Source organism: Loxodonta africana, unplaced genomic scaffold, assembly GCF_030014295.1.
Source record: "Loxodonta africana isolate mLoxAfr1 unplaced genomic scaffold, mLoxAfr1.hap2 scaffold_29, whole genome shotgun sequence".
NCBI classification, from domain to species: Eukaryota; Metazoa; Chordata; class Mammalia; order Proboscidea; family Elephantidae; genus Loxodonta; species Loxodonta africana.
This window is the reverse complement of record NW_026975011.1, coordinates 1379759-1400749: the sequence shown is the minus strand read 5'-3', so window position 1 is coordinate 1400749 and position 20991 is coordinate 1379759. Positions and strand designations below refer to the sequence as shown.

Genomic DNA, 20991 nt, shown 5'->3' with positions numbered 1-20991 from the left:
ACAGCCTTCTAGCTATTTTTTTCTACGCAGCCTATGATTAGTGATTTTATATATATATATATATATGTTTACATATAAATATATTTGCATTATCTATCTGATATATAACATATAAATATTTATAATTTATTTTAACAAATTAGTTTATAATTTATATTAATTAAATATAAATTTATAATTTTTACATATGTGAATAAAACAAAAAAAAACCTGTTCCTGCTGAGTCACAGTCGACTCATAGTGACCCAATAGAAAGAAGATCAGAAGTTCAACTTGAGTCTCACTGGGCTAAAATCAAGGTTTTGATGGGATTCATTCTTTTCTGGAAAAATTGTGTCCTTAAAGTTTTCAGATTCAAGAGGCCATGGGTATTTTTGAATCATGGACACCTTCTGCAATCTTCAAAGACAGCAGTTGCTGGTCAAGTTCCTCTCACAATGCCATCTATCTGGTTTTCTGACTTCTGTTGAAAAAGTTCCTTTGATTTTAAGAATTTATGGGATTAGGTTGTTCCCACCTGGATAACCCAGGATAATTTTCCATATTAAGGTCCTTAACCTTAATAACATCAGCAAAGTCCCTTTTGTCCATGTAAGGTAATATATTTACGGTTCTGCAAATTAGGACTTACACAACTTTTGCACCATTCTGACTACCATATGCAAGATTGAAGATGTTCACGTTTCCAGGAAAAGTACTCTGCCAATGCAAATCCCCAATAATGTCAACAAATACATCATTAAATTTTATTTGGTTTTGGATGGAAGAGACACTCAAGTCGAAACTGAGAAAAGCCTAACATGCGGGGATATAAGTAGAATAAATGGGGCTTCTCGCAGCGGATGAGGTCAGTTCATTTGCTACACAACATGCATGTATATGGTACATTTCAACTGCCTGAACATGAGCCAGTGTATTTTACAGTCATGTAAATACTTTTTTCTACAAAATGCATACATATCCACTCAATCACACAAATGCTTTATCTCTCTATATTGCACAAACACATTAGTTATTTGCCCATGTGGAAAATACAGTTTCTGATCATGTGAACTACATATGTGCATAGGTCCATAACTACCACAGAACTTATTATAATCCATTACCTTTGGAATAAATTAGAACTCAATCCATTACAAATATAGAGATAATAGATTAAGCTCAAAAACCAAAACCAAACCCACTGCCATCGAGTCGATTCCGACTCATAGCTACCTTATAGGACAGAGTAGAACTGCCCCATAGAGTTTCCAAGGAACGCCTGGTGGATTCGAACTGCCAGCCTCTTGGTTAGCAGCCGTAGCACTTAACCACTACACCACCAGAGTTTCCAGGTTAAGCTCAGATTAATGATAAAGAAATAATAAAAGTTTTGTGGGACCAGGAAAAGACGTAGATATTGTCCATTAATATATTAAATAAATACTCACTTTATTTCTATTCTAGGCCACACACTAAGCAAGACATAAGAGATACAGCCCCTGTCCACAAGGATCACACAGTGTAATGAAGAAAAACATAACAAAGCCTTAGAGAAATAAATCTCAAATTACAACTAAGGTAAGTTCTACGATAGATAGGGAAATGGTATTAAGAAAACATCTAACAGGAGAAAGTGGACTAGGCTGAAGAAATCTAAGTAAAGGTAATCTCATAACTGGAGCAGGAAAGTATAACACTACATCAGGAATAGAGAAATAGTGTTATGATCATAAGTGAGTTGAATATCCAGAAGTCATGAAGCATTGTTCGAATTCAAAAGTGTCCCTATAAGGAGTCTTAAAAAAAAAACAGCAAACAAACAAAAACAAAAATCGTACAAACCCATTGCAGCCGAGTAGATTCTGACTCATAACAACCATATAAGACTGAGTAGAACAGCCCCATAGGATTTCTAAGGAGCCAACAGTAGATTCAAACTGCCAACATTTTGGTTAGCAGATATAGCTCTTAACCACTGCACCAAATGGTTAAGTCCTCAACAACTAATTGAAAGGCCGAATGTTTAAACTCACCCAGAGGCCTCCGAAGAAAGGCCAGACATCAGGTTCTGAAAGGTCACAGCCTTGAAAACCTTATGGACCCAGTTGTACTCTCCACAAATGTAGTCACCAAGAGTCAGAACTAACTGGAAAATAATTGTTTATTGTTTGTTTTTCAATTAACATGATAAATACAAGGTTAGCATATATCTGCCCAATTATAAATGGAACTACTGGTTTTTCCACTCACTTCATCTACTAATAGACAGTGCCCATTAATAGCAATTTAAAGAGTTTTCATGGTAGTTCTTACTTTAAATATCCAATATTATTTTCAGACTAGGCAACCAGATTATTCAGACAATTCTGTCAGTGATTGAAAGATCATGATATATGTGGCATTAACTCTCCTAATTTGAAGGGCAATGCCCACTCTTTAAGTTTCTTTAATGCCATCTTCATATCCTTATTTCTCAGACTGTAGATGATGGGATTCATGATGGGTGGCACTGTAGTATAGAATACCGACACCAGCAAATCCAAGGGTGATGGAGATTTGGGTAAAGGTCGTAAATAGGCAAAAAAACCAGAAAAGAGAAAGAGAGTCACAACAGTGAGGTGAGGCAAGCACGTGGAGAAAGCTCTAGACCTGCCTTCTCTGGATGGGATTCTCAGAACAGTGGAGAAGATGTGAATGTAAGAGATATCAATAAACACAAAACAGCCAAAATCTAACACCAGGCTGAGCACAATGACTACTAATTCCACAGTATTATAAGAACAGGCTAGGGACAGCAGTTGTGGAACATCACAGAAGAACTGATGAACTTCAGGAGACCCACACACAGGTATGGAGAAGGTAGAAGCTGTGTGCAGAATTGCATTGAGAACTCCACTGACCCATGAGGAAGCTGCCATCTGCACACAGGCTCCATGGCTCATGATGACTTCATACCTCAGTGGGTGGCAGATGGCAACGTAGCGGTCATAAGACATCACTGTGAGTAGAGATACTTCTGTAGTGGCTGAGAGGAAGAAGAAAAATACCTGTGAAACACAGCCGAGAAATGAGATGGTGGTGTGATTAGCCAGAGAGTTTGCGATGGATTTGGGAACAGTGATGGAAATGAGGCAGAGATCCAGAAAGGACAAGTTCTGCAGGAAGAAATACATAGTGGTGTGGAGCCGATGATCCTTGCTTGTGAGAGTGATGATGAGAACGTTCCCCAGTACAGCTGCCAGGTATAGCAGCAAAAACAACACAGCATGTGAGATCTGGATCTCCCGAACATCAGAAAACCCCATTAGGAAGAACATGGTCACAGAGGTGAAGTTGTTCATTTCTCTGGGTGTTTAATCAATGACTCTAAAAAAATAAAATGAACAACTTGTGATTTAGTCAAGGGAGTTTACTCTTCTACTTTCTCAGGTTCACTTTCTCTGAAACATGTGCAGGTATTCCATGCCATACAAGAGTAACACCACCAAGTCTTCAGGAGGTAATTGAACACAAATAATCCCATTAACTGAATGACTGAAAATGGTTATCAGTCAAGTCCAAATCATCCACCTTGTCATTCTATGTTGATTAAGGCCCATATTCCACATCTAATTCAAATAGAATTTCATATACCTTGTATTGAAATATGTAGTGAGAAAGTGCACAAATTTGGGACCAGTCAGTCCTGAGTACAAATTTTAGATCAGCTGTTTACAAGCTTTGTGATCTCATATACATTTTTTGAGTACCCTTATTCAACCTACTGTGTAAGCGTTATCATTGGATCATTCTTTTGATTCAATTAAATAATGCATATACAAATTATCACCATAATTATTTGATAAGAAGACACTTAACTAATACCATTTTCACTACTCATTTCATCTCCCTTCTTTGTGCCAGTATCAGGAAAAATCGTGAAAACTTCTGAAATAGGGAAAAAACTGATTTTCCTGTCTAGGACACTGGGTTATCTTTGTATTTGTCTTTGAGCTATCCTACAATTGGGAAAGTTGTATTAAACTGTTAATAGTGCAAATTATTGTCCTTAGAAATACAAATTAGTTTTGTTTTAGTGGAGAGTAATTCATATTTTCTCTGTAGATAGACCTGTTTTGCACCTACTTGTTATTTTTCTCAGCCTTGCTTGTTTGGCCTTTTATACGTGAAATTTTCATTTTGATGCTGAATCAGTTGGATATCTAATTCTGTCAATCATTAATGAATTAAGTAAAATATTTGGCATGTACTTGCTTTATATATGTATGTCAATTATATTTTATGTTCTTTAAAAAAAGTTGTCTTTATGATCTGAAATAGATAGCAACCACTGACACTTAGAGTCAAACCTTATGAAAGGATTTGAGATATCTTAGATAGAAATATTTGGGCAATTTATTAGGGACATGGACAACAGAAAACTACCCTCTATTCTCTATCATTTTATATTTTATCAAAACCTGTCCCTAAATTTACTGATCACTTCAAAGTAGAACTGAAGTATTTGAATTGTGCAGAAAAAGTACTCACATTCATTTCACATGTCTTAGAAGTGTTTGTCTTCTAGGCCGATTCCACAATGTTGCTGCTGTTGGCTTCTAGGAGCTTGTTCAGTGAATCAGGTGTTTTCAGCCAAATTTCCTGCTTAATTACCTAGGCCAATAAAATTTCTTGGAGTCATTTATTAAGTGTTGTTATTCATTACTGCTTGGTCAGCTTTCCTTTTCACCTTGCTATTCTCCTAGCACATTCTTCCCAGCTGTCCTTAGCTCTCACCACTCTTCCCATTCTCTCCTTTCTCAGTGGGTTACTCCATCATCTCCGAGGCTAAGAATAGTAAAGATTTCCTTTGTTTCTCCACCAATATACTCTCTTTCTCTCTTATTTTTGTCTTCATTTCCACTTGTCTTAGAGGAAGAGTTGTTCCTTCCTTTATATATCCATAGTGCTGTACTGTACAATGGAATCTACACTGATGTCTTAGTATAACTGTTTAATTGATACATTCATAAGTGACATTCAGGGGAGGTAACCTGTGCAGAATCCCACTATGAGGCCATGCCAACTATATCCATAATTTTGCCCAGTATTTTGGATTCTTAATCTAATCTATTCAATGAATGCACGTTTGCTTTTCTCAAACTATACAACTGATGGGGCCCTGGAGACACAGAGATTAAACGTTTGGATGATAACCACAAGGTAGGCAGTTCGAATCTACCAGCCACTCCTTGGAAACCCATTGGAGCAGTTCCACTCTGTCCTATAGGGTCACTATGAGTGGGAACTGAATGGCAAATGGTTTGTTTGTTTTTAATACCATCGATATGGAAGTTATGCCTTTTGTCTTGATCATGATATAATTTATGCACCCGAGGGTTTGCTATCTCACTTTTTCCTTTCTTTCCTACATTTTGAATACCATTATGCAAGTAAATACTCAAAAGCTCAGCAAAAATGTTGATGTTATTTGTAAGGGTCACTATGAGTTGGAATCACCTTCACAGCAACAGGTTTGGTTTTGGTTTTAGAACCTATAGAAGCAGTAGTCAAGGAATCAAACGACATATTGCATTAGGTAAATTTGCAGAAAAAGGTCTCTTTAAAGTGTTTAAAAACAAAGATGTCATTTTGAGGACTAATGTGCGCCTGACCCAAGCCATGGCATTTTTCAATAGCCTCATATGCATACAACAGCTGGACGAGGAATAAGGAAGACCTAAGAAAAACTGATGCATTTGAATCATGGTGTTGGTGAAGAATACTGAATATATCATGGACTGCCAGAAGAATGAACAAATCCATGTTGGAAGAAGTACGGCCAGAATGTCCTTAGAAGCAAGGATGGTGAGACTTCATCTCACATACTTTGGACATGTTATCAGGAGGAACGGGTCCCTAGAGAAGGACATCATGTTTGGTAAAGGGTCAGCAAAAAAGTAGAAATCTCAAGAAGATGAATTAACACAGTGGCTGCAATAATGGGCTCAAGTATAACAATTCTGAGGGTGTTGCAGGACTGTGCAGTGTTTCCTTCTGTCGTACATAAGGTGGTTATGAGTCAGAATCAACTCATCTAACCCTTCAAAGTCAATTCTGCATAACGCTGTTCCCCCATAAATAATTTCTCCCACCGTATACTTCATACCCACTAACAAAACTTCCTGAAAATTGTTTGATATCTGTTACCACCTTCCAATTCATCTATCTCCTCCACAAACCCACTGATAACTTATGTTGTAAAACCAGTGAAGCAGCTAACAAACAAAAAACAAAACGAAGTCTGTAAATGACCTTCTGTTTTCCAAAATCAGTGTGATCCCTTCATACATTCATTTTCTCTATGAACTCACCTCAGGATTTGCAACAAATAACTTTATACTTCTTACCAAAATTGTCTGTCCTCAGCTCCCAGTTCCCTAGACCAGTGACCCCTGGCTCCACAAGAGCAGCATCACTTAGGAACTTGTTATAAAGGCAAATTTTCTTGGCTCAATGTGCCCTAGATCTGCTGAATCAGAAACTCTGGCATGGGGTCCAGTGAGATGTGCTTTAATTGTGTTGAGTAATTAAAACATCTATTCAAGTTCATATTTTTTAGATAAGATGAAACAAAATAAATATAAAAGATAAATACAAATGACTTTGATGTTCCCTAGAGTTTGAGAGCCAGTGCCTTAAGGGTATATGGATCGCATCTAGCCATTAATCAAATGTCTTTGTCTTTTTCACTGCCAAATTTTCATGTTGTTTTTCTCTTAAAACTAGGTCCCCCCTCCAGAAAAAAAAAAAGTCTTTTACTTTTCTTTGGCTCTGTCTTTAAAGTCTCCTTTGGCTGTATCATCACTCAGCCAAAATTAGCTCTCAGCAACAATCTCAACTTGTCTTTGGAGATCCAGTTGTTTATCTCAAAATTAAAATTGTCAGAGAGGAAAATTAGAAACAGACATCTTCCTTTGATTTTACAATTTTTTCCTACCCACAAAATCAAATATTAGCCATAAAAATTCCTGACCCCAAATCAATCTTGCCGGGTGCTTCTGTCATCCCCAATTTTTTTTTCCTCTCCAAAGCCAGTTTTATTTAATTTAAATTTCAAAAGGTATAATGGTTGCAGGTGGGTGGAGGGACAGAGACCACCTTGTGACCTGATATCAACTGATTGCAGTAAAAGCAGGGAGGGCAACTTACAATCTATCACGTTAGGATTAGACAATGGTTCATCTTCTATTCGTCTCCCTCCTCTTCTACTTATAAGCTTCATTTTAACTAGCCTAAGTCTCTTTTTTTTTTTTTAAAAAAAAAAAAGTCTCTTTTTTTAAGTCTCACCGTTTGCTTTTTTTTTTTATTCGGAATCACAATGGTTTCCCTATATGTATATAGAATAACTACTCAGAATAAACCTTATGTTTCAATTTTGTTGAGTTTTGATTATTTTAACAATGCTCTGAATTTACATTTTAATTGCTTAACAAGTAATACATGTTTTCTTAACAAAAAATTGTAATAAACATGCAAGATGCTGTCTATTGGGACAAATGAGGGTGTACAGTGTGTGCTTCAGGAGAGATGAGGGAATTAAGGTATATTTCATATAAAAAATATGGGAAATAAAATAATTAACACTTGAAAAATGGGAAATATTTTGGAAGGAAAAAGTGGAGAGATCTTTTAATCCAGGCAACATGGTGTGAACAAAGCAGAACCTCGGCAGCCTGAAGGGTGTGTAGGAAGAACACTCTGTAGAACAAGGGTCCCTAAATTGGTCTAGGGTAAGAGGGAGAGGAGAGTTGAGGGGATGGATAATAGGTTCATATCTAAAAACAGAGTAACAGAGGTAGAATTTTCTGAAAGATAACTGCTCCCCATATTTAGTAACCTTTGCAAGGAAGATATTTTTAAGGTAGAGAGACAAGTCAGGATAGTATCCTGATAGTATAGGTATGAGTTATTAAAAGATGGCCTGGAATAAGTAGTCACAATAAGAATGAAAGGGAAAGAAAAGACACAAAATAACTTACACAAGATAAAGAGAATGAATGAAAAGTTTCAACATGTTATTGATTGACTGCAAGTGAAATGAAGGTTAAAATAAAATTTTAGATACAGAGGTGTGGCTGTAAATTTTTCCATCTTGGCTACAAAATTGGGAGGGAGGGAGAATATGCTGCTCTGTGCTGGCCTTGCTTCCCTGCCCCTTTCCCACAGGGACACATTTTGTCCTAGCCTACCTGTGCCCTGTTCCCCAGCCTTACAGCAAACCCTTCTGCTTATTAGACCACAAGAGGTGACAGCAAGACAGCACTGAGCAACAATCTATTTATTGGTGCCACAACCATACTGTCATTGGCAGCCAAATGCAGGAGGTGGTCTTACTGCATGACAGTGTTCTTACCCAGGGAAGATGGACAACCCATTTTACTTCTCATTTATCTTTAATTATGAAATAAAACCATCTAACAAGGAAAAATCGCCACTGGTTTTAAGAACGTTCTTGCCTCACTCATCGGCAGTCAGCTCCCTGCAGCCCACTTGCCTGTGGAAGACCTCTTGCTGTGGGGAACCGCCCCTTGCATTTGTCTGCCAGTGCAAGGTGAGGGGGTGACACCAATAAATAGATCGTTGTTCAATGCTATCTTGTGGTCATTTCTTTTTTTTTTTTTGATCATGAATTCCCTGGAACTCACTACGGACCCCAATCTGTATGTTTTGAAACTATGTCTTATACTTAACTGTCTTTGACCCAACTCAAGGAAGAGTTTACTAATATACAGATTCAGATAAATCAACTAGAGCAAATCATTATCAGAATAAAATTAAAGACTCTTATATTTTGAGAAGCCTCTTAAAATTTCTCTAGGCCCACAAATAATTTTGCATGTGAATGGTCCCCTTCTTGCTTTTTAAATAACCCAGAGTCTAGGTACCAGGGTCATGGTGAGGAAGTGTCTTATAGTTGACTAGGATCCCATTCCCCAACTCTGATTCTTCAAAGTATAGCAGCCTATTGTTTTGTTTTCTTAAGAATAAGGGGATCTGAGAAAGCCCCTTATTTTTATTTTGGAATGCTGGTAGAAGTCAGGGATGATTCACAGTTTGAGAAACGCACTATTGGGAAAGTGAGATCCTGACCACTCACCCTGCAATGGCCACGTTCTAAGATCTCTCCATGCAGTGTTTAACATAACTTACACCTGTGCTCAAAGCAATCTATTACATGCCCATTACACTGAAGGCTTGGACCTGTAAAGAGTTTAAGGGATTAGCCCCACTTCACACAATGGTGAAGCTGGAATTTGAACACAGGTGGCCTCACTCCAAACCTCTGGTTTCTAGTTGCTGTGCTAGAATGTCTGACACAACGTTGTGGACTCAGACACACTCAGCTGTATGCCAGGTTGTCATCATAAAACAGCTTTTGCAAAAATGACACATTCACCTTCCTCTTTAGCACGGTGCTTCTCTTTATTTAAAATAGACCTCATATCTTAATTCTTTCTATTGCTGAAAGGTGACTGAGTTTATTTCAACTCATAGCAAACACATGTGAGAGAGTAGAACTCTCCCTGAGGATTTTTTAGGCTGTAATGGTTTTGGGAACAGATTGCCAGGTCTTTCTTCCACAGAGCCACTAGGTGGATTCAAACCACCAATCTTTCCATTAGTAGCCCAGGGCTTAACCACTGGGCACAGGATACACAAAAGTTCAACAGCTGGTAAAGGGCTAGTTTTGTGGGGTCCCCTCCTATCTCTTCTCATGAACTTCCAGGGGATGACACTAACAGCTAATATTCAACACATTCTTACTTTGCCCACCTACTCATATCATTTTGGAGCCTCACAGCTGACCTGTTACCCACACTTTAAAAATGAGAAAATGTATACAAAAGTGAAGACATTTGATTAGGGTTGAAAAAGGGATGTAGGAGACAGAAACAGACAAGAACTGTCTGACCTTACCCAGGTTCCTCCATCCACAGTACATGATCTCAGTATAGTAGGGCATAGTAGACTAAACCATGGATTTCTGGCCTATGCCTCCTCCCTATTTTTACGACTTCTCCTTGAGTTGAGTAAGAACATACCCTGGGAATAGAACCAAATTAACCACCACACTGTCCTCAGAAGGAAAGGGGCGTTACAGGAGTTAACTCATTTATCTCCAGAGCTGCAAGGAAATCTCAAAAGACACAGATTATTCTAGCTTTTTACCTGGGACCAGCATTCCTTAACATTGTGATAAGGAAAAGTATAACACCTCATTCTTTCGATGTGAATATATTTGTCAGTAAACCTGAGCAAGCTTTAAAAGTGCACTAGCCGTTAGTCTTAATTTTTATGTGAGACATCTTTTCATATGTTTTTCCTATTTATATTGATTTTACTGCTTTCTTTAAACATCCTGTGTGTTAGGAAATTTAGCTCCTTTTACTGTCATACTTCTTAAGTGCGAAAAAGTTAGGTTTTTTAATTTTATCTGTGCTGATATTTTGCACACAGTTTTCATTTAATCGAGTTAAATATGCTAGCCCTTTTCTTTAATGATCTGGCTTTGGAGGCTTGCTTGAAAATGTGTTTCCTTTCCTTCTGTGATTTGGGTTGTAGTATATAAAAAAGAAAAAAGCCAAGATACAATTTCCTATTTTTTAAGCACCACTTTTTTTTTTTAACATCACTCTGGTATTTTAACGTATTTTTCAAAGGAGCATTATACAATTCTTCTTAGGTGCTAATACAAGTGATTGAAATAATTTATTCACCTATTTTGGATCTATTCTTCTATTATATTTCACAGATATTACCAATCTAATTATATACAAAACACTCATTTATTTATGTAACTTTTCTAACAACCACTTATTGAATTACCTTATTATATCAATATGCTATTTTTAGTTTTCCAGATACACAATGATAATCATCTAAGAATAAAGATAATTTTGCCCTTCCAATTTTCGAAACCTGTATTTATTTCACATATCTACCTTTACAGACAAACACAAAATATATATTGACTAACAAGTGTATTTTCCTTATTTCTGTCATTATTGGAAGTATCTGTCATGCACACTTAACAATAAACCTACTGCTAAATTATTAACAGCTAAATTATTATTAAGATTCAGTGTTGACTTTAGTGATGGCATAATTTTCTTTAATTAATGGTGAATGTATTAATAGATTTCTAATTACTAAAGCTTATTCGATCCCTGAAAATAACCAGTTTTTGTGCTGTATTTTTTAACCTGCTTTTGAATAATGGTTAATATTCCCTTAGTTATACACATTTCCTTGGTTTCCAGAAACATAAGGGGCAGTTGTGTAGCTTTTTTTTTTTCTTAGTATGTATTGTTAAAAATCAAAATGATCGACAGTATCTTGTTAATATCTCCCAGTTTCTGTCCCTCAAAGTACTGATACATAACATGCATGGGTCATGAAAACACTACGCTCGCTGAAAAATGCCACTCACAGAAGGCCAAAGAATTCCATTTTAATGAAATGTATATAACAGGCAAGTCCGTACAGAAAAAAACCAGATTGGTGCCTACTAGGAGCAAGGAGGATGGAAAAATGGGGAGTGACCGGATTAATGGGTATAGGATGTTTTTTAGAAGTGATGAAAATGTTCCACAATGAGATAGTGGTGATGGTTACACAATTCTCTGAAAATGTTAAAACACTCTAAATTGTTCACTGTAAAAGGGTAAATTGTGTAGTATTGAATATATCACAATAAAATACGCTATATTTTTTTACAAAGGAGCACCATCTACTATGTCTTACACATAATTTCAGACCGTTTTAATGCACAGATCAATGCATATCTGTAAAAATCCAGCTATGTACAACCCCTCCTTTTTTTTAGTACAACATTCTCTTTCAGGCATGTGTCCTAATTTGTTTAATCTGTGTCCTACTGATGAACACTTATTAGTGGTGGCGCAGTAGTTAAGAGCTTGACTGCTACCTGAAAGGTGGCAGTTCGAATCCACCAGGTGCTGCCTGGAAGTTCTGTGGGGCAGTTAGTTCTACTCTCCCCTGCAGGGTCGCTGTGAGTCAGAATCCTTGGCTGCGTGGCAATGGGTTTGTTTGTTCGTTTGCGTGTTTGTTTGTTTGGTGATCTACCGATGAACACTTATGTTGTTATTTCTACTTCCATTACTTTTTTTCTTTTTACAAACAACTTTGGAAAGAACATGTGTTTATAGATGTGTTACACAGTCCTGAGTTTGGTTGTTGTTAAGTCCTGTCCAGTCAGTTTTGATTCATAGCGACTCTATGTTTACGAGTAAGATAAACTACTTTAGTACCTATTACTGAGTTAAGAGACAAGAGTTGCTGAGAGGTGGAAATGGTTAAAATACTCAGCTGCTAACCAAAAGGTTGGAGGCTCAAATCCACCCAGAGTTGCCTTGAAAGAACGGCCCGAAGATCTATTTCTGGAAAACACATTAAAGACTGTATGGAGCACAGTTCTACTCTGACACACATGCGGTGTCCATGTGCTGGAATCGACCTCATGGCAATTAATTACTGGTAAGAGACAAGAACATTTTGAAGTGTGTTGATACACTGCCTCATCTAAACACATTTTCCATTTCCATTTATCTATACAACATAAAGCTGTGCGATTAACTCTGTAGTCTTCTTCTATATAATCTTTTCTGATATAATCTGTATATTTCTGATTCGTTTTATTTGCATGTAATTTCACTCTAATAGCATGGGGTAATTTTTTATCTGATTATAATTTCCTTGTTAGGTTAATATGTATTTTATTATTTCTTTAAACTTTTTTGCTAGATTAACAACTGTGATTAATATTGACTATTCATTTGGTCGCTATGAGTCGGAATCGACACGACGGCACTGGGTGTATTCATTTGGTTAAGGGTATTCACTATTAAAATTAATATATATATATACACCTAAACTTCCAGTCATATCATCTCTTTATCAAGTTTCCCTGTTTAGTTGCTTCTAAATCAATAGTAATCTTACTTTAGTTATTCTAGTGGTGATTGTTAAATTTAATAAATATTTTTGGGTTTTGCATGAAAACCAACACACAGCTTTTATTTATCTCAGGGAATTTTAGAGTATGTTCTCCTGTTGTGAATACACCAACTGTTCAGAATACTCTTGTTTTGCGTTTGTGCCCTTAGGATTATTCTTTATTATTTTGTCCAGCATTTTTTTTACTATGGAGTCCCTGGGTGGTACAAATGGTCTAGCACTTGGGTACCAATCAAAAGAGTGGCAGTTCAAAACCACCCAGAAGTAGAGGAAAGACATGGTGAACTACTTTTGAAAGATCACAGTCATTAAAAACTCTATAGAGCTTAGTGCTATCCTGACACACACAGGGTAATCATGGGTCAGAATCAACCCGAGGGCAACTGGTTTGGTATTGGTTTTTTTGGTTTATTTTTCACCAATATATGTCTTTTTGTTCACCAATCTGCATTTCCTGTTTACTGAAACATAGCGTACACTTTAAATCTGCCAATAAAAACAAATTTGCTATAAAATTATTGTTTTCATTTTGTTGTGATTTCTTCCTCAGAAAAAAAAAATGACCTTATGTTGGATTCCCATTGTCTATCTTCTATTTTTATTAATTTCTCTCATCACTTGTACAACAAGTCTGGAGAGGCCAGGTGCTTATCCCTAGAGCTGCTCATCCTTGGTCAACACTGTGTAATCTATAAAGCGAAGATGAATGGTGCTCTGTCACCATGGGCCCCTGAGTCCTTTCAGAGCAGGATATACCAGTTGGTCAGCATTGTTTAGCAACAGTAATTGGATTTTTGATTTGGACCTGAGGGGAGCTGAGGGTGAGAGAGGGGCGTGATGAGGTGAAAGTAAAGCTTTTCCAAGTACAAACTGCTTGAGTTCTGTGAGTGCTTTCAACAATCCAATGTGTAAGGTGAATAGTGTATAATTACATATCATTTTGAACATCATATTGAATTTTGATTAATTTTTCTCAAGCTTAGCTTCAGTCCATGGCTTTATTATCAGCAGCATCAGTTACACAATTCTCCATTTCAAGTTTCTTTCACACTTTTAAGGTCTTCATGTTTTTTATTTCATGATCATTGGCAGATTAAATTGTTATATTTTTATTTCTCATTTTTCCAATATAATTCTTTCCTTTCACATTGCTTTAACTCCATTAGTCCTTTCTGTCTGTCTTCCTCACTTGGTAAAATTTCAAATCTAACTCAATCCAAAGCATTACTTACTTTGGGTCAATCCTTAACAGTTTAACATCTTTCAGAAAATGACATCACCTTACTGAATGGTTTTGCTTAAATTTATGGTGCAAAAGTTCAAGTGACACATCAATACTGCCATCAGTCAGATGCCTTTCCACCCTAGTCTCAGACGACAAATATTATTTTTTGTCAAAATGAGAAAGTAAGAGCCTTCCCACTACAAAGTAAACAAAACTGGTATATCTGTACCCACAGACCCTGTCTTCCCTCCTGTTATTGTTGCCAGAATTGAATAAGGTTCTTGCCTCTGCTGGTCAAGAATGAGCAGGTAAGGCACGGAGAATTTTCCACACAAGCAAAGCTTTATTAAAGAGGCTTGCAAGCGGAGACAAGGAGGGCCTAGGCAATGCTTACCTCCATCTCACAGAACAAAGGATTTGCATGGGTTTTTAAAGATTTTGGGGCAGGAAAAGATTTATGTTTATTCACAGGTACAGGTGGGGTTTTCTGGCAAGTGGCCTGTCTGGGCGGAGATATGTTAACTGCGGTGTGCATGCAGCAGCTTTTTAAGATGCCTTTAAGATGAGTCCTCTCCTGGAGGCCTCTGGGACTTATGATGGGGCATCACACCTGTGCAGTCTCTGGCTCCCTGAGTTTGATTCCCCAGCTGTGGCTGCAGCCCCTCATTGCCCCTGATGGAAGGTCACAGAGCCTTCACAGGTGGATGTTCTGCGCATGTCCCTGGGGCTGGTTTCATCCGGCTGCTTCTGAAAGACAACTTTAAGGGAGTTTGTGGGCTATTTTCTGATACCCTGCCCCATTGTTCAGGGGAATGGCTTTGTTTCTGTGCCATGGCCCATTCCTGTTACTTTGTTACTTTAATTGGTTTATGTGATTCCAGATTTGGGGCCCCTCTGTTCCCTGTCTTACTATCTCATTAAAGTGGATGAATTAGCCTTGTTTCTACGCAAAATCAACCCTTAAGCAGGACCTCAACCTCTCAAGAATTTTGCTTCTTCAATTGTTCTAACCCATTCTTGCAATGTCACTAGTATTGGATCATACTCATTAGCCTACAAACATTTTTAAAAATCAAACTTCTTTTACTCCATCCTCGACTCTATATTCACATTTGTAGAAAACTTCTCAAATGGATTGTCTATGCTTTGTCTCGATATTCTCTCCTTCCACTCTCTCATAAATCCATTTCAGCTAGGCTTTTGTCCCCACTATTTATGTGAGACAACTCACAATAAGGTCAACAGTGCTCACTACACTGATGAATCTAATGAGAAACACTTAGTCTTCATTTTGGGTTGTTTTCTCACAGTATCATATATGACTTGACTTATACCCAGCTTACTTAAATAATCCTCTTCAGTCATCCTCCAAGATCCCATAGGCATTTGTTTCCCTCCTACCTCATTGGTAACTCATGTCTTCAAATATCATAAATATACTGATGATTCCCAAACATTTATATTTAACTTTGTGCTTTCTCCTGAAACTCAGGCTCACTTGTCCTACTTCCTGCCCAGCACCTTCACTTAGAGATCAGATGATGATATCTGTCTTGACATGATGACAAGTAACTAGATTCTCAACATTCCCTTCCCCCAAAACCTGCCCCTTATCTGTGACATCAGGCTTTAAGAAAAAAAAAAAAATTGGACTCATGCATAATTTCTCTTTCTCTCTTTTTTCATTTCTCTCAAATCATATCAACAGCAAATCTATTTAATTTGCTTTTAAAAAATTCAAAATCAATCTCTTTTTTACTATCTCCACTCTTATCTTTTAATCCAGTGTCATCCTCTTTCTCTTGACATGTCATGGGGCTGGCAACCAATGCCAGAAAACAATATGTGTACTAATTGTTTAATGAGAAGCTAGGTTGTTCCGTAAACCTTCATCTAAACTATAATTAAAAAAAAAAAAAAAGTTCAGCCTCACATTTTTCTCCCATTCTATCTGGGAACATTTATTGTGACCCTGGTCAGAATGGTCAGTAGTGGTAGCCAGACACCATCTGGTTCTTTTTATCTCAGGGTAGATGAGGTTGTGCCTCACCTAGACTTGTTTCTTCTCTGAGCTTTTGGTTACCTTCTTACTGTTTTGCTTGTGGTAAATAGAGACCTGTAGTTGTGTCTCAGATGGCCACTAGCGAGCCTTTAAGACCCCACATGTTATTCAGTTCACTAGGATGCAGATTATGGTTTTGTGAACTATGTTATACCAACTGACTGAAATGTCCCATGAGACTATGATCTTAGGCTTTCACACCCAAAATCAATCTTGGAGGGTGTTTGGTTATGCCTGTGGAGTATTTGTATTTGTGTCTTCGATGAATATGTTTACCTGCACCCATGTATTTGTATTTATACATACAAAAAAAAAAAATTTTTTTTTTTTTTTATAGATTCCAGAATCAACGTGACAGCAGTGAGTGGTTTTTGGTTTATAGATACTTCTAGCTGTTATCACCTATGCACACACCTGTGCATACCTGTATATCAGTATGCCTGTATCCATCCGTATATGCTCAAACATTCATTTTTACTTTGGTTGCACTGTGTTCACTACAACCACAATAGGTGCCACTTTTAACATCATCAATAAAATAACAAGTCTCTACAATCTGAAGCATACTTTCCACTCCCCCCACCCCCAGTAGCCAACAATGAACATTGGTCTCTGTGTATTTATCTCTTCTCTTCTTCTTATAAAAGAGGGATCATAGACTATTTGCCCTTATACGCTTGATTCATTTCACTTAGCAGTATGCCCTCCAGGTCGATCCATGTTATAATGTGTTTCAGGGACTCATTGTTCTTTGTTTGGGTAGTATTCCATTGTATTTATGTATCACAATTTGTTTATCCATTCATCTGTTGATGGGCATTTTGGTTGTTTCAATTCATTTGCTACTGTGAATAAGGCACCAATGAGCATAGGTGTGCACATGTCTGTTAGGGTCATTATTTCTAAGTCTCTAGGGTACATATCAGAGCCCTGGTAACACAGTGGTTAAGAGCTAGGCTGCTAATCAAAACACTGGCAGTTCGAATCCATCAGTCTCTCCTTGAAAACCCTATAGAGCAGCTCTACTCTGTCCTATGGGGTCGCTATGAGTTGGAATTGACTCGATGGCAATAGGTTTGGTTTGGTTTAGGGTATATACCTGGGAATGGGATTGCTGGATCATAGGATAGATTTATTTCTAGTTTTTTGAGAAAGTGCCATATTTTTTTCCACAGTGCATGTACCCCTTTTACAGTTCCACCAGCAATGGATAAGGGTGCCAATCTCCCCATATTCTTGATCCTTGCCACCATTTACTGTTATCTGTTTTGTTTTTTTAAATAATCAGTGCCATTTTAGTGTAGGGTAAGATGGTATCTCATTGCAGTTTTGATTTGTATGTCTCTAATGGCTAATGATCATGAATATCTTTTCATGTGTTTGTTGGCTGCTTGGATGTCCTCTTTGGTGAAGGTTATGTTTGTACCTTTTGCTCACTTTGTGATTGGGTTGTTTGTCTTTTTAATTGTTGAGTTGTTGCTATTTTCTATAGATGTTGGAGATTAAATCATCATCAGATAAGTCATTTCCAATTTTTTTTTTTTCCCAATCTGTAGGTTGTCTACCCTGTAGGACAGAGTAGGACTGCCCCATAGAGTTTCCAAGGAGCACCTGGTGGATTCTGCAGGTGAATATCCAGTTTTGCTAGCACCATTTGTTAGACACTTTTTCTCCCCCACTGAATGGACTTTGATTCCTTGTCAAAAATCAGTTGTTCATATATGGCTGGGTTTAATTCTGCATTCTAAATTCTATTTAATTTGTCTTTGTGTCTATCGTTCAACCAATAGTAGGCTGTTTTGATTACAATGACTATATAATATGTTTTGATATTGGGAAGTGTGAGACCTTCTTTGTTCTTTTTCTTCAATATTGCTTTGGCTATTCAGTGTTTCTTTCCTTTGCATATCAAGTTCATCATTAGGCTTTCCATTTCAGTAACGAATGCTGTTGAGATTTGCACCTGGATTTTATTGTATCTGTAGGTCGTTTTTGGTTGTTTTTTGTTTGGTAGGTCTTTGGGTTTTTAGGTAGAATTAGCATTTTCACTATATTAAGTTTTCCAATACATGAGCATGAGATATCTTTCCATTTTTGTAAATCTCTTTTAGTCTCTTACAGTAGTGTTTTATAATTTTCATTGTAAAAGTCTTTTATGTCCCTGGTTAGGTTAATTCCTAGGTATTTTATTAATTTGGGGGCTATAGTAAATGGTATTGTTTTGATTTCTTTTTCTAGGTAGTCTTTGTTAATATAGAGGAACCCAACTGACTTTTACATGTTGATCTTGTACCCTGCAAAGTCACTAAATTCTTCTATTACTTCCAGCAGTTTTCTTGTGGAATCTTTAGCGTCTTCTATGTATAGGATCATGTCATCTGCAAATAGAGGAAGGTTTACTTCTTTCCTTCCTATTTGAGTATCTTTTATTTCTCTTGTCTTATTGCTCTGGCTAGGACTTCCAGTAAAACGATGAATAAGAGTGGTGATAATGGGCATCCTTGTCTCATTCCTGTTCTCAATGGTAAGGCTCTCAGTCTTTCTTGGATGAGTATAATGTTGGCTCTTGGTTTTGAATATATGCCTTTAATTATGTTGAGAAATTTCTTTCTAGTCTCTATTTACAGAGCATTTTTATCAGGAAAGGTGCTGAATTTTATCGAAACCCATTTTTCCATCATTTGATATAATTATATGGTTCTTTTCATTTGTTTTATTTTGTGATGGCTTACATTGATTGGTTTTCTAGTGTTGAACCCAGGGCTTCGAGCCAGTTCAAAATGGTTCAGTCATGGCTGATGGAAACAAGGGCAGCATACACACTGAACAGCAAACAAATCTGTTGAGCATCAGATTTTGACCCAAGTGGGAAACAGGCAGCAGTGCCGCCACTCGAAGATGGTGGCAGATTGCACCACTTTGAATGTGTGTTGCAATGTGGTCAGCCATCATCTTTGAGTGGGGCACTGCTGCCTGTTTCCTACTCAGGTCAAAATCTGATGCACAAGAGACTTGGTTGCTAGGCACCAGCTATTCAGACCTTATTTCCATTGGTCATGACTAACTATTTCGAACTGGTTCAAAGCCGTGGTTGAACCACACTTTTAATCCTGGTATGAATCCCACTTGATCATGGTGTATGATTTTTTTTTGATATTTTACTGTTGACTACAGTTTTGTTGAAAATTTTTGTGTCTATGTTCCTAAGAGGTATTAGTGTGTGTAATTTTCTTTTTTTGTGATATCTTTATCTTGTTTAGGTATCAGGGTTATGCTAGCTTCTTGTAATTTCATTTAAGTAAGGTCATGCAATAATTGTCCTTTTGTGATTGACTTATTTTACTCAGCATAATGTCTTCAAGGTTCATCCATGTTGCAGCATATATCAGGACTTCATTTTTCCTTATGGCTGAGTAGTCTTCCATTATATGTATGTGCACATTTTGCTTATCCATTCGTCTGTTGAAGGTCGTTTAGGTTGTTTCCATCACTAGGATATTTTGAATAGTGCTGCAAGGAACTTTGGCATACATATGTCTGTTTGTGTTGCTGTTTTTAAGCCCCTTGAGTATACATCTAGGAGTGGAATTTCTGGGACATATGGTAGTTCTATTTTTCATTTTTTGAAGAACCACCACATTGTTTCCACAATGGGGGTGCTACTTTGCATTCCTACCAGCAATGGATGAGAGTTGAAATTTTCCCACATCCTCACAACGTTTCTTATTTTCCATTTTTATTTTTTGTTTTTGCCATACTAGTGAGAGCAAGGTGGTATCTTATTGTGGTTTTGATTTGATTCCTTCTGATGACTAAAGAAGTTGAGCATGATTTCATGTGTTTTTTGGCCAATTGAATGTCCTCTTTGGGGGATTGTTGATCTTTTGCTCATTTTTTGATTGGGTTATTTGTCTTTGTGTTGTTAAGTTGTGTATAAATTTTGGATATAGACCCTTATTGGATGTATGATTCCCAAAAATTTTCTCCGAAATTGCAGGTTGTCTTTCCACTTATTCGTAAAACCCTTTAATCAACAAAATTATTTCATTCGTATAAGGCACCCTGTATCTACTGAGTCTTTTGCTGGTTCATGCTTTTTTTGTTATGTCAGATAATCCATCATTAAAGGCTAGGCCTGACATTCAGGCTTCTATATTTTCTTTTAAGAATTTTATGGTTTTAGTTTTCACACTTAGGTCCTCGGTACATTTTGGATTTTTTCTTTTTTTATGTGTGGTGTGAGGCATGGATCCTGATTTATTCTTCTGCACGTGTAAATCCAAGTTTCCCAATACCATTTATAGAAGAGGGTCTTTCTTTCCCCCTGGAATGGTCTTAGCACCTATGTCAAAAATCTGTTGACCTCATATGTATGGGTTTATTTCTGGACTCTCAATTCTATTCCATTGGTCTGTGTTTATATTATTATACCAATACCAAAAAAAGAAAAAAACCCAACCAAACCCATTACCATCGAGTCAGTTCTGACCCATAGCAACACTATAGGACAGAATAGAACTGCCCCATAGGGTTTCCAAGGAGTGCCTGGTGAATTCAAACTGCCAACCTTTTGGTTAGCAGCCGTAGCTCTTAACCACTACGTCACCAGGGTTTCCATACCAATACCAGGCTGTATATATAGTAAGTAGCTGTAAGTCTGTTTTGAAATAAAAAAGCATAAGTCCTCCTACTTGGTTCATCT

The 20991-nt window shown here is 37.1% G+C and overlaps 1 protein-coding gene across 1 annotated transcript; it reads right to left on the bottom strand.

Annotated features, from left to right (window-relative positions):
• Positions 1-201: 201 nt before the first annotated feature.
• Positions 202-11841, bottom strand: LOC135229390 (olfactory receptor 14A16-like). Its single transcript, XM_064278989.1, has one exon. It carries the CDS (start codon positions 3321-3323, stop codon positions 2367-2369), a length of 957 nt encoding a protein of 318 aa, XP_064135059.1. The 5' UTR covers positions 3324-11841; the 3' UTR covers positions 202-2366.
• Between the last annotated feature and the right edge of the window lie 9150 nt (positions 11842-20991).